General features: G+C 41.8%; 1 protein-coding gene across 1 annotated transcript in view; it reads left to right on the top strand.

Annotated features, from left to right (window-relative positions):
• The window catches only part of PIK3R4 (phosphoinositide-3-kinase regulatory subunit 4), a 109,736-nt gene that overhangs the window by 67,777 nt on the left and 27,077 nt on the right, over positions 1–14,882 (top strand). Inside the window, exons 12-14 of the mRNA XM_030206352.1 lie at positions 967–1,132; positions 14,021–14,185; positions 14,523–14,734. Of these exons, the coding sequence (XP_030062212.1) occupies positions 967–1,132; positions 14,021–14,185; positions 14,523–14,734 (543 nt within the window). The remainder of the gene's footprint in view (positions 1–966; positions 1,133–14,020; positions 14,186–14,522; positions 14,735–14,882) is intronic.

Genomic DNA, 14,882 nt, shown 5'->3' with positions numbered 1-14,882 from the left:
GTCCATCCAGTCTGCCCAACAAGATAAACTCATATGTGTTAGTTTTTTGTGTATACCTTACCTTGATTTGTACCTGTCTTTTTTTCAGGGTACAGACCGTATAAGTCCGCCCAGTACTATCCCCCGCCTCCCAACCACCAGCCCCGCCTCCCACCACCGGCTCTGGCACAGACCGTATAAGTCTACCCAGCACTATCCCCGCCTCCCAACCACCAGCCCTGGCACAGACCGTATAAGTCTGCCCAGCATGTCAGATGGTGTATGATAAAAAGATGACCAATGTTGTACTAAAGATGTTGTAAATCTCACTGTGCTTGAAAGATGGTTTTCATTGTGCTTGAAAGTTGGTTTTCAGTGAGATACATTGCTGAGGGCACACAGTAATATTTATTATTGCTTTGGGTCCTTGATTTGGTGCATTTAAAAAAATGTCATATTAAATTTTAAAAGTGGAATCAATAAGAAAATAATACAGTAGCACAGTAAATGACAATAGATAAAGACCTACACAGGCCATCCAATCTGCCCAACAAGACAAAGCTGCACCCGTCACTGTATGCAGGTTGTAGTTGGCAATTTACCATCATACCAACCACATGTAGGTAGTTAAATTTGATAAGGTCTTGGGACAATGTTTTATAACCAACAGTATTTCTAATAGAATCTAACTTGCTAATCTCAACATTAAAATGTTTTACCCTCCCTTTTGAGATGCACATCACCCTTCATTCGAAGCATAGGATGATAATGTTATATACAATACACAGACTTGATCTTTATCTGTCTTTTGACATTTTTGGGAGATTCTAGTTATTCTGCAGAAAGGAACTGGACATTACTCCCATTATGCTGTGGCTCCTGTTCTTGAATTTGAAAATAATGTAGACCCAATGTAGTGGTCTGTCAGAACTACCATTTTCCATCGTCAGGGAAAACTTGGATTCTACTTTTTTTTTTTTTCTCTAGGCTGGCGACCTAAAGGTTTGTTGGTAGCACATCTTCATGAACATAAATCTCCAGTGAACCGCATTCGGGTCTCAGATGAGCAATCCATTTTTGCTACTTGCTCAAATGATGGAACTGTGAAAATCTGGAACAGTCAAAAAATGGAAGGAAAAACCACCACAACCAGGTGATGCTACAGTTTTAAGGCATCTCTAATTTATTTATCTAAGACTATGTAATGACTATATCATATTAACACCCTGTAAGCCACATTGAGCCTGCAAAAAGGTGGGATAATGTGGGGTACAAATGCAATAAATAAAATAAATATTTATTTTTATTTATTTGTTGCATTTGTATCTCACATTTTCCCACCTATTTGCAGGCTCAATATGGCTTACATTATGCTGTACTGGCGATCGCTATTTCCGGAATGAGAAATACAAAGTGGTATTGCATTAAAGTTCATAAGTGACAGAGTAAATTAAGCAGTCAAGTATAGAGAGTTCATTTCTGGAATGAGAAATAAAAGTGGTATTGCATTAAAGTTCATTAGTGAGAAAGTAAATGAAGTAGTCAAGTATAGAGAGTTTGGTTTAGTCCAGTTCTGGTATAAGTTTTGTTGTCTGGTATTTACATCTTCTGTGGCAGGGCTGAGCCAAGCAGGACTCTGACTGGCAGCATATACAAACAATAGCGAGGGTAATTGTGAGCCTCTCTATGGAGGTTGCAGGCCCACAGGTACTGGGTATCAGTGGGCCTGTAAACCTGATCTTTAAAACAGAAATACCTCACAAGAGGTTCCATTCAAAATCTGATAGATCTCTGCAGCCCCAGCTGGCTTACTCTAGTTACTTTGCAGGTACAAACAATGTGAGGTGTAAGCATGCAAAAGAGGGAACAGGGTTTTCAGATTGAAATTTCTGTGTGTGCTATTGCCAACAAAGTGAATGGGTGTGCCACAAGACTCTGCACTTCCCCCCTGTTTTGTTCAATATTTACATGCTCTCATGTATAAGACTTAATCCAGTTAATTTACAGTTTTTTTTTCCCCAATCACTAGGTGCCATCTGATGCCCTGGATTTTTTAAAACTCTTTGTGCTCTATAAAATTTTGGATCACAGCTAAAAGATTTAAATTAAATATGACAAAAACACAGATTTTGTGTTTGGATCATCTAATTTGCATCTAAAGATAGTAATGGTGACATAGAGATCCCTATTGTTGGTGGAGTATGCTATTTAAGGGTCCTTTTGGATTCCTCTTTATCCTTTCATGTCCATTTAAGCAGTATGATTCAGAAGGTCTTCTAAAAACTGTGAAGGTCATTAGGAGACTGATTTACTCTCTGCAAGTAATTTTAGAACAGCAGTACAGATTATCGTTATGCCGTATTTGGGCTATTGCAATTCTTTATATTTGGGTCTACTTGCTTATCTGTTGTAACATCATGATTGTAGATTTGGTAATATTTCTCTGATATTGAAAACGTTACATTGGCATGTCCAATTTAAGGTTTTGATACTTATTCACAAAGGAATGAATATTGATGCTTTGCTATTAGTTGGCACTTTTTTTTTTTTTTACATTTCAATTAGTCTTTATTGACGGTTTAAAGAGAATTAACACATTGAAGTCGTATAAAAGGTCATAAACATACAACCATAAACCCCAAGCATGTTCTACAAGTACAGCTCAATGTTACTCAATACACAATACACTTCTAAGTTTTTATTAGGTTATTATATAAACCCCCCTCCCCCACTCATCCCCAAGTAATAAGGATTTCCGAATTCGCCTAACTCTCTATCTCTGACCCTTTCATCCAGCACCTGCCCTCTGACCCCTTTCATCCAGAATATACCTCTCTGCCCCCTTCCATACCAGAGCGTGCACTTAACCGTTGTGACCCAAAGAAGCTTGACATCTGATAAACATATGTACAGTACTGTTATTATATGTACAGTCTCAGTTGACTGACATTAGGCTTACTTGAAGTAATCAGTTATAGTCCTCTGTACACTCTTGGGTCTGTGAGTTCCATAGACTGTCTGCCAGACGGTAAAAACTGTCATAGCACTGACATCCAGTGGCCTCCAGATAGGCCCGCACGGTGGTGAGACTCTCCAGCGCTCTTGCAAAAGTGACAGGAGGAGGTTGAATTTCATCAGCATGTGCCTCACTGCTCATTTCTTTATCTGTTCCATCATCAGCCGTTGTTGCCTGCATGTAGGCGCATATCTCGACATCAGTGCTGTCTTTAGCTGTTTGTAGATCGTAATCAACAGCTACGTAGCGATGGAACTCCTCTTCAGTAACACCGGCTGGGATGTCAATGACGTCTTCATCTGACGCGTTTGCAACAGCTGCATCTGTTTTGTCCCTCTCCACATCCTTAACAAAGCTTGTCCGCTTGTAGCAGTTCACAATGGTTGCCTGTGTAACATGATTCCAGGCTTCTTTCTGCATATGTAGGGAATCCAACAGTGATAGATTACGAGCCAGTTCAACAACACGTTTATCCTTGCCAGTCTGGTCATCCATAACGCTCATCAGACGACGTAGCACAAGAGCCCAATAATGTTGTTTGAAATTGGCTATTATGCCCTGGTCCATAGGTTGGATCAGAGAGGTAGTGTTTGGTGGCAGGAAGACCACCTTGACGTTAGACAGCCTGACATCATCCCTGTGTGCAGCACAATTATCACAAAGCAGCAAAATCTGACGCTTTTGTGCCCGCATTCTAGTGTCTAACTTCTTCAGCCACTGCTTCCAAATTTCCCGTCATCCATGAATTTGCGTTAGCCTCGTATGACACAGGAAGTCGCTTAACTTTCTTGAAGCAACGGGGCTGTTTGCTCCTTCCAATGACAAGGGGTTCCAGCTTCTCACTCCCATTCATATTGCAGAAAAGGACGATTGTCAGTCAGTCCTTCGATGTTTTACCTCCTGTGGTTTCGGCTTGTTTGAATGCAAGTGTTCCATCAGGAATCGCTTGCCAGTAGAGACCATTTTCGTCAGCATTGAAAATGTCACTAGGTGCAAACTTGTTCAAGATGGTAGGAAGAACTGAAACAACCCAATTTTCAGCACCAAAGTCATCAGCGTCTTGTTTCTCACCATGCTGTTTCTTGAATTTTATGCTGTTCCTCTCCTTCCATCTTTCCAACCATCCAACAGTGGCTTTGAATTCAGTTAGTCCAAGACTTTCAGCTAGCTGGTTAGCTTTCTCAATAAGCAGTGGACCACTGACAGGAAACTGTCTGCTCCTGACTCGAGAAAACCACCGAAGAAGAGCATCTTGTACCTCCTCAGCTTTTCCCGCCCGTTTTCATTTCCGTTGTGGATTTGTATTGTTTTGCCAGGCTTCCAGAAGCTGGTCTTTCTGCTTCGAGACATGTGAAATTTGACTGGGATTGACACCATATTCTTTAGCAACAGATGCTTGACTTTTTCTAATTTTTTAAGAACTTCTATTCATTCAGCCAGTGTTTAAAGTCTTACAGTTCCACCGCGATGACAACGACCCCGGTGTACGCTCTAACATTCTTTCGCTTATTCTGCATGTGGCAGTTAGAGGCAGTAAATTTGAAATCTCGTTGGTTGTCAGGCGCCAATCGGCTTCCATATTCCATGCGCGCGCTTATGCGGAGTCTTTCCTGCAGAGGAGCGGTCTTGAACCATGCATATAAGCAAATCTTGCACTTATCAGTGGTGTGCTAAACTGAAGTTTGTCCCCATAGAAATTGATGGTGCCAAAAATGGGACTGAAGTACGGCATGCAGTTAAACAGAGCATGTGCTTATCCAGCGTGCACTTAAATGGAGTGCACTGTATATATTTTATGATAGTTTCTTGGTTTTTATTTTGTAATGTGACACTTTTGTATTTGTACAAAAATTCTTTTATAAATTTGTATTTTATATGTATGACTTTTTATGGTTATTTTTTTTTATACTTATATACTGTTTCATATGTTTCTAGACTCCTGAGGCAGGCCTTTGGCCGAAACATAGAACTGTGTCAAGTTCTTAATAAACTGTTCCTTATTCGACTCAGTTGTCCCAGTCTCTGGAGTTATTGGTCCACTTCCCACTTCTACAAAGGATTATGACACATTTAGGCCTAGTCATTCTGGATTGTTTTAGGACTGTGCTTCTCAACCCAGTCCTTTGAGCACACCCAGCCAGTCAGGTTTCAGGATATCCACAATGAATATGCATGAGATAGATATGCATGCACTGCCTCTTTGGTATGCCTCTAGAAATGGGTTGAAAAGCACTTTCCTAGAAGACTGCAGTACATGGATTTGGTCATACTGAAGGTCAGATGTGCAGGTTCCACAGAACAGAGGTCTGCTACTTGGATTTCTTTACATTATTTTGCTGGGCATTACAGTTTAGATATACATGCCAGAGAGGCATGCCGCCAGGGCATTAAGGTAGGCCTGGGGGAGGATCTAAATTGGGGGGTGGGGTCTTCTGAAGATGAATGGCTGATCTTGGAGGAGTTCTTCATTGGTGATGTGAGGGATCTTCAGGAGGGAAGGGGCTCTTTAGGATGGGGCATGTTCTTGGAAGGGGACTTTGAGGGGAGGGGGGTCAGCAAAATTAGCTGCCCTTCTGTGGGAGTAAGTCAGAAATCACACTGGCCCTACTGGACATTGTAGGTAGAGATGTGCAAATATATATATATTTTTTTATAAAGCACTCTGGAATTAGGGTCTTAGTATCATGTCCCCCTAACTTGGCAGATCCGAGTTCTTACTCATCCCAAATACAAACAACATAACAGAAGAACCAAATACAATAACAGTGAAAGCTTTATTATTTATAAGAAAGTAATGTAACCAAGAATGAAAATGGAAAATAACCACTAATTAAAAGTTTTGTACAACTGCCAGGTAAGCTTAGAATGAAGTTAGAAACATTTTAGAATAAACACATGAGAAACTAGTTTGAGTAACATTCCCTGTGGCACACAATCAGGTTACGTGTTTTATTACCCGATTAGTAATTACAGAGCTGGTCTTATGCAACCTGATGATGAGCCAAGTCTCTCGACCCTCGGGAACGGCTGGATCAGAAGGTGGTATCGAGCCGGCTGGGCATGCTCTGAAATGTTCCAGTAGATGAACTGGAGAAGTTCAGAGGAGTTATAGCTTGGAAAACCACAAGAATATTCTTTTTTTCTTCAAATTCTGGCACCAGGAAGACTGGGTCACCCTGACCAAGCCATGGATGCCCCATTGTTGCAACAGCCAATAGTGGATTACAGGTATTTTCCTTCTGAAGAACATGCATTGTTAAAAGTCAAAGCAAGGTTGATGCTGTATTGAAGCATCAGCAATGCTCATTTGTATGCTAGAGCTCAGGAGACTGTAGATCAAGCTGTGTTTTTGCACTAGTATAGTGGCAGGGGTCTTGTGTCTACACACCCCTACCCACATATTCAGTCCACTATCCTGTTAGCTAACCAGAACAGATAGCGAGCTGAAAATCATTACTATCTGGACAGTGCTGCAGCAGTCAGAAGGGATATTTAGTAGCCCTGTCTAGGCAGCAGTTTTTAAAAATGCAATTTAACTGTGATCAAAATGTTTAATCAGGTGATTAATTGTGATTTAAAAATTTTGATTGAAAACAGCTATAGGTAAGACCAAAATTTTTGTTATGTGCTTTTGGCCATATTTTTATGTCACAAGTCACAAAAACCTTAAATTGGTAATCTCATGGATTGGCAGATGACTGATTCTTTTGAGGTGTTTTGTACAGCATGGGAATATAGATGTACTACTACTACTTATTTCTATAGCACTACTAGATGTATGCAACACTGTACACTAAACATGTAAGAGTCCCTGCTCGACAGAGCTACAATCTAATCAAGACAGACAAACAGGACAAATAAAGGTTTAGAGAATTAATTATGGTGGGAATGATAAAACAGACCATCTAAACTTCCGGAAATTACTAAAAACTAACCTGTTCAAAAAGGCATACCCTAATGATCCAACTTAAACGCTTGAACCCTGCAACATAATGAAACCAAAGCTTGTACTGGACATAACTTAACCTCCTCCTTATGATTCTCCAATGTGTCTGTCACACATTAACTTTTACTCTCCTACTATATCACTTTGTATTTGCTCATACCAAAACTGGCGATCGCCATTAAGGTACTATGTAAGCCACATTGAGCCTGCAAATATGTGGGAAAATGTGGGATACAAATGTAACAAATAAATAAACAAGTGAGTAGGAGTTAGGAGTTAATAGCAGCCTTACAAAAGGTGTGTTTTTAGCTTAGATTTGAATATGGCCAGAAAGGGAACTTGACATACTGACTTGGGAAGTCTATTCTAGGCATATGGTGCAGCAGCATGTCTTCAGTTTCTAGTGTTGTGGTTGGGGGCTTTTTTTTAAAGTAATACCTTTAATATTGTTGATGTTCTACTTAGTTGACTGTGATGTATTTGTACTAAGTTTGGTGTTTGTATAACGGTCTACTATTACGACAATACAATAAAAAAGTTGAAACATAAAGTAATACCTTTGACTAAAGTGAGAGTCCTGAGTTGGGATACATCTGGCTAATCTGTGAAACTTAAGTTGCTGTGATTTGTAATAAACTTATTCTGTGGATAAATAAGGCATATCCCATTCCAGGTTTCTGATTTGGTACATTGCCTTTGTCCCAGAGTATGACATCATTTTTTTTCATAAGAGGTTTTCATTGAAGCTTTTTTTGAATTCTGTTGAAAAGTTTATTTATTTATTTATTTTTGTTACATTTGTACCCCGCACTTTCCCACTCATGGCAGGCTCAATGCGGCAGGCAATGGAGGGTTAAGTGACTTGCCCAGAGTCACAAGGAGCTGCCTGTGCCGGGAATCGAACTCAGTTCCTCAGTTCCCCAGGACCAAAGTCCACCACCCTAACCACTAGGCCACTCCTCCACTCAGTGTATGTGTTCTATCCCTTTTAACAGTTGCAGATAGAAATAAAAGTCTGGCATGTAATCTGAACTTTTTTTTTTCTTTTTTTTTTTTACTTAATGTTTCTTTCCAGAACCTGTGGGACAATTGTGTCCATCAACCAGCAGGTGGAGGTAGTTCTCAACTCAGTTTTTAGTTCTCTGTCTCTCTTGGCATGCAGTCCAGCTCCTCAGTATTTTCTATTTCCAGCAGGTGAATGCACACACTTTTCAACCTCTGGTTCTGAGTGCTTTGCTCCTGGTCCAGTTGGTCAACTGGTCCCCAGTTGAGCTTTGTAAGTGGCTTGAGTCTGCAGAGTCATATCTGGAGGTCTTCAGATTCCTGTCTCTGGTGCCCCACAAATTTACTTCTTCCTTCTCTTCACCTCTCTCCTGTTTACTGTGGACCTCTCATTTTCTAGCATAACAATCTTAAACATAAATAAGTAAAGGAAAAGTAAAAAGAAAGGAGAAGGGTGGAGGTTTACTGGAGAGCATGGGACAGAATATCACAGGACTTTCTCAGCTGGGTAAGACTTAAGGAGACCATGAGCTTGGGGGGAGCAGCCAACATTGATAAGTTTGACTCAGAGCTGCTTGGAGGGCCTCAAGCTCTACTTGGAGCAGTGGAGGGAACGCGACTCAACACTTGGGACTGTGTTGTGCTGCATTTGTGCCAGTCGGAGTGAATGGTGATTCCTGCGGAGGTAGTTAAGCAGTTTTCACGCTGTGGGCTCACCAGTCGGCATTGGGGTATTGCAGTGTGTGCAGCCACGAATACCACAGTAATTGGGGGAAATGGTTGGCGGCAGCACTTCTTCAAATTTGGCACAGCATCTGAATATGCTGGGGACTTTGAGTTCTCCAGTAGGGCCAATGCACAGTTTTATTTAGGAGAGAGCAGGAATAGTTGCCATTTTGTTGGGGCAACTGGCAGTGAGGAACAGCCTCTGATGATACGTGGAGCACAGCCACCATGTTACAACCTCTGGGCCCAACAGAGCTTTCAGCTGCATCAGGATCTTTGTTTTCTCCAGAGTTTATATTGCTCTTACACTAGGCCTATTTACTGAAGCAGGGGCAGAATTGCTGCAAGGTGCTTCAGTTTCTAGCCCCAATGCTCCTCCAGCTCCTAAGAGATCTCGTTTTAGCCTCATCAGTCCACTCCTACACATTTATCTCTGCTTCTCCCCATTTACCTGATGTGGCCTAGGTCTATTCAGAGGAGCTAGAGGAGGGAGATCTCCTAAATGACCTACAGCATAAGAAGCTAGAATGTTCACTGAAACAGGTCTTTGACGTGGTCCTTTTGGGGCCTTCATGTGATAGTGTGCATCTCGTTCGTGGCTAGAGCATGTCTGAAGTGGCATCAGCAGTCGGCAACACAGTTGGCCTACTTGGCAGATGCTATTTATGATAAGTTACGGGTTACAGCCCGCAGTATGTCTTTGGTTGTCACGACACATCAGCAACTCTGTTTATGACACTGGGCAGCAGATGCAGCTTCAAAGTCACGTCTTATGGAGCAAATGGAGAAGATCTCAGTAACTTGGTGAAAGAACTGGGGGAAACTAAGCCACAGTGGTTGCCAGAGGATAAGCCAAAAGCCTCTGGTGGCCCATCTTCAGGAGGCTATTCATCTCGATATCAAGACAGAAGACTGTATCAGCTTGGTCGTCAGCAGTATGGTCAGAAGTCCCGCTTTTAGGCACGCCAATCTTCCTTTTGTGCAGACAGGAAATCCTCGTCTGTCACCTAGAGTACACAATGCTTCCCAAGCTTCGCAGTCATGTGAGGCTGGTCCATTCTTCTCTTCCTCTGGTGGGAGGATGTCTTCAGGAGTTTCAGGAGGAATGTGCTAAAATCATGTTAGACCAGTGGGTTCTAGATACTCTTACAGAAGGTTACAAGTTGGAGTTCTCCCGTCCAGTCCTCTCTTTTTGAAGTCCCCTTGTCAAAAGGGAACCAAGGTGGTTGAGGTTCAAGCCACTGTAGTTTCCTTGTTGGTGCTCCAGGCCATTGTTCCAGTTCCCCAAGCCTAACGGGGACAAGGCAGATAATGCGTCTACTTCATTGTACCAAGGAAGGAAGGCACCTTTCGTCCAGTCTTAGATCTCAAAGTCTAAACTGCCTCAGAGTGTCCCGCTTTCACATGAAAATAAGAGCAGGCATAGCCCTCTCAAGAGGGAGAATTTCTCACCACCCTCAATCTCAGTCTCAAGGAAGCGTACTTGCATATACTCATTTGACTGCTGCATCAGATGTTTCTGCGTTTTGTGGTGGTGAGCTGTCACTAGTTCAGGGTTTTGCCCTTTGGTCTCACGAGAACATTTGCAAAGTTATGGTGGTGGTTGAGGCGGCAGTGGCGGTAACTTTCCTTTGGCATCATGAAATCAGAGTTCACCCATACCTTGATGACCGGACAGTATGGTGGCGATGGACAAAATTGTTTGTCTTGTGCAGTCGTTGGATAGGGTGATCAATTTCAAGAAGAGCAGACTAACTACATAGCAGACGCTGGAGTATCTGGGTGTTCTATTCAGAGCAGCAAGGGAGAGGATTTTCCTCATGGAATGCAGGAAGTTGAAGCTGGTTCAACAGGTTTATCTTCTTAGTCAAAGCAGGCCTGGGGTCTGGGACTACATCTAGGTTCTGGGGTCGGTGGCGGTGGGAGTGCTGTTCAGAAAGGATTGGTGTTGGGTTCTGTAAAACTTCAGGTTGCGGCTTTGGCCTCTTTCAGGGGCTGACTAAAGAAGATGTCTCATGGCTCACCTAGATATCATTTGATTCTTGCGGGGATCAGGCCACTTACGGCCTCCCTTTCATACGCCGTGTCCAGAGTGGAACCTTTTGGGCACCTCAGAAGCTTCCTTTTATGTTACTCCGACAGGCTTCCTCGAAAGATTTTGCACTAAAGACAGCCTTCTTAGTGGCTGTTGCTTCAGCACATAGGGTTTCAAAACTTCAGACTTTCTTGTCAGGATCTATTTCTCCGCTTTTCAGAGGCGGGGTCTCCCTGTGCATGGTTCCTTCCTTTCTTCCGAAAGTATTATCAGCATTTCATCTCAACCAATCTGTGGAGCTTACGTCCTTTTGCAGAGAGGATGAAGAGGCTCAGTATTCTTCCTTAAAGCTTCTTGATGTGCATAGAGTCCTCATTAGATATCTGGAAATCACAAATGAGTTTTGCAAATCAGACAAACTGCTTTTTGGTATGCAGAAACTTAGCCTTATGACTTCCAAGCCCACAATTGCTAGATGGCTGAAGGAGACCATCTCCATTTTATTTGCTTGTGGAGAAGCATGTTTCTCAGGCCTTGCGGGCTCATTCTGTGAGGTGTACAGTGATGTCCTAGTTGGAGACTACCTCACTGTGTTTGGATATTCGCAAGGTGTTGATGTGGTTGATACTGCATACCTTTGCCAAGCACTACAGGGTGGACTTTGCAGATTGCTCGGAAGCAAGTTTTGGGACTTTGGTCCACAGGGTGGTGGTGCATGGATTCCTCACCCCCCAGCCCCACACACTCTAGAGATTGCTTTTGAGCATCCCACAGGTTCTGGAATAGGCTGGGGAAGCTATATAGTGAAAGGAAAAATTAGGTCTTGCTTTATAGATTTGTATATGCTGCACCGTTATTCACAATTTTCATATTTTCATAATTGCAATTTGAGCATTTGCAGTTTGTCAACGTTTCGCATCTTAATTTCTCACTTTTTACTGGACCATTTCTGGTGGGAGTCATTCACTGTCAATGTTACATATAATGAAGTCCTCGTTTTTTGCAATAGCAGTCTCATACCATTGCTCTCTTTTCCTTGCTCTTGCTCATTTAATATATCTTCATTTTATAGCTAAGCATGCTATATTCGACAGTGGTAATGTATTTACTGTGTCAGCAGGTCCATATTATTGTATTTCTTTTTCATCCATAGATGTGTATTACATTGTATCATTCTTCATCGTTACAACACTGTTTCTGTGGTTGTTAAGGTATGTATGTTTAATAGTGTATGACATATTTCTATTGTTTTGTATTGATTGTATTTTTAGTACCTATATTTAGTATTTTTAGCATCCTGTTGCTTTTAGCTTTATCTTTTAATATTCTTTAGCAGTGTTTTATATTTTATTAACTTGTTTTACTTTTGCATCTTATTGGTGTAATGTGTCTTATAGATTTACACATATGGATTTATATCTCTTTTATGTTACATAAGGCTTCTGATGAAGGCACGCCAGCCGAAACATGGTCATGTCGAGTCTTTTGAAAGTTGGCTTACAGTACTTTGGAAGCAATAAAGATTTGATCTAGCTCTTCTTCCGTCCCCTCACTCTTGGTTGTTGGCTTTACAGGCATCTGTGCGTTTGGAGTTTCTCCCTTTGTTCCTGATGATAATTGTCTTTCCATTAGTCCAGGGGTTTTCAACCCAATCTTCGGGGCACACCCAGCTAGTTGGGGTTTTCAGGATATCCCCATTGAATTCAACGGGGATGTCCTGAAAATCCTGACTAGCTGGGTATGCCCTGAGGACTGGGTTGAAAACCTGTGCATTAATCCTTCCCACTATTCCAGAGGCCCACCCAAGATTTCTGAGATGTTTAGTCAGTGCTAAGTAATGGATCAAATATAGAGACCTGCACGAGAACGGGGTTCACGGGAATCCTGCGGAAATCTTTACAGGGCTGTGGGACTGCTGCAGGAATATCCTTCGGGTTCGTGGGACTCTTTGGGATGGAAGCAGTTCCTGCAATGTTCCCGTGGCAGTATATCCCATTGCCATCCTTGCTCTCACCTACCACCAAGTTCTTTGAGGTTTGAGTCCCTCGACTCAAGTTGAGTCGCTGCTGCCTCTTTGCTTGATTCAGTGCAGGCGCACTGGGAAACCCTCTATTTCCCCAGCCCGGGTTGATGCAAGGAGGGCTCTATCCATTCTGCATGAGCCAGCAGCATCCAGAGGTCACCTGACCTCGTAGTGCCAGTGAATCAGAGTGTGAGAGTGAGACTGAGTGTTCATGTGCACACTAGCAACTCTTCCAGAGTCTGGAAGATTCATTGACGCACACGTGAAAGAGACTCTTACTCTTGCTGGTGAGGGAAGTGGTGAAGGAAGGATTCAGTCTCGGAGCAGATTTCCACAACCACAGCAGTCCTCTCAGGGTAAGAATAAAGGAATTACAATTTTAAACCAAGTACTAGTGATTGGCTAGGTTGGATTTCTTGTACGCACTGATTGACTTTGAACCTCCTTTCATCATATTTTTACAAGCACTAGCATATTCTAATTGAAAACCTGAAGGTGGGGATGCAAGGTTTGTATTCTTATTTTTCCTTTTTTGGCTTTCATTGTTTGAAATAAATGATCAACTGCAAATCTTGAAAGGTTGGTTGTTACAATAAAGTGGCAGGATTTCATTCTGTAATGTGAAAGACTTTGGATCGGGTGGGGTGCCTCTCATCCCACACTGGGCAGTTCGGTTGTGAGTGTTATAACAAAATTAAAAGGGGCCACTTGTGCATTTTAATGAGCTCTGAAGTGCTTTTTTCTGCTTTTGGGTCGTGTGACAGGTTATTGTCCAAAGGTTATAGGTATATGTGGGGATGGATTAGATTACTTATGGAAACCGATTAGGTTCTAGCTTGGACGGGTTAGATGTATGTCCTCGTGCAACTCTCTAGTCAAATACTTTCTGTCACCTTGGATGGTGCTTCCTGCAATTGTCTTGTCTCTAAAAGTTGTCCAGCAATGAGAGAGGTCCATACGTTTGCTCCTCTGGTTGGTGTTAACTTAGCATGTTCAAGGTGGTTGTTTTTATTCTGAGTTTCTCCTTACTGCTTGTCTACATAAATCTGAGGAACTGGACTGGATGCCAAGAGAGATATGTCTCAGCTCAGTTTTCAGTTCTCTGTCTCCACCTGCTGGTTGATAGACACACTATTTCACAGGTTCTGGAATAGTGGGAAAGACTAATGCAAAGAAAATGATCAGGTAAGACCTAATTTCTCCTTGCTTATTTTAGTTCTACAATGAAATGCTTGTCCACACAGCAAAAAGTGGTCCAAATTTCTTGTTGACGTTCATCTTTCTTTCATATAGGTCAATTTTGACATACTCTCGTATTGGAGGACATGTCAAGACTCTTTCGTTCTGTCAAGGCTCTCATTGCTTAGCTATAGCTTCGGATAATGGTTCCATCCAGCTCCTAGCAATTGAGGCTTCTAAACCACCAAAATCACCCAAAGTTCATGCTCTTCAAAGCAGGTACTGCATCTCGCAGCAATATTTCAGATTCCAGAATGTATGTACACCAAAAATCTCATGTCTCCAAGATTGTACTAGACCTTGTTCTAAACATTTACTTGTACTCTTCCCAAATTCTCTTGTGTGGTTTGAACTCTGTCTCAAAAACCTAATGTAATCGTGGCCTATAGTATAAACTTTGTTTATTAGTGATGAGTTAGTGGAAAGTATATAACTCACAGAAGTGGAGCCCTTCCACCATATCAAAAGAGATGCCAAAGTAGTAATCTTCTTGAAAACTAATTATAAAAGATTAAAAATTGAACTATGAGTTCCTCATCTACCTTTTTTCATTCAGGTATTTAGACCCAAAGGATGATGGATGTGTAGTTGATATGCATCATTTTAATTCTGGAGCTCAGTCTGTCTTGGCATATGCAACTGTTAACGGTTCGTTAGTTGGCTGGGACCTCAGATCTTCTACGAATGCCTGGACCTTGAAGCATGATTTGAGGTTAGGTCTCATAACCTCATTTGCAGTAGATATACACCAGTGTTGGCTTTGCATTGGTAAGCTTTAATTTTTTTTCTGTTTTCTTTGTTATTCTTCCCCCCGTTCCCCTTAGATAACTTGAAAAGAATCTCTGTTAAGTTCTTCCTTTCAAATTCACCTAGAATTTTTTTTTTTTTATAGCTTTTCTTTTACAGTGTGAAATTG

The sequence above is a fragment of the Microcaecilia unicolor genome, chromosome 1 (assembly GCF_901765095.1).
Source record: "Microcaecilia unicolor chromosome 1, aMicUni1.1, whole genome shotgun sequence".
In the NCBI taxonomy this organism is placed as follows: domain Eukaryota; kingdom Metazoa; phylum Chordata; class Amphibia; order Gymnophiona; family Siphonopidae; genus Microcaecilia; species Microcaecilia unicolor.
This window is presented reverse-complemented; position numbering and strand designations above follow the sequence as displayed.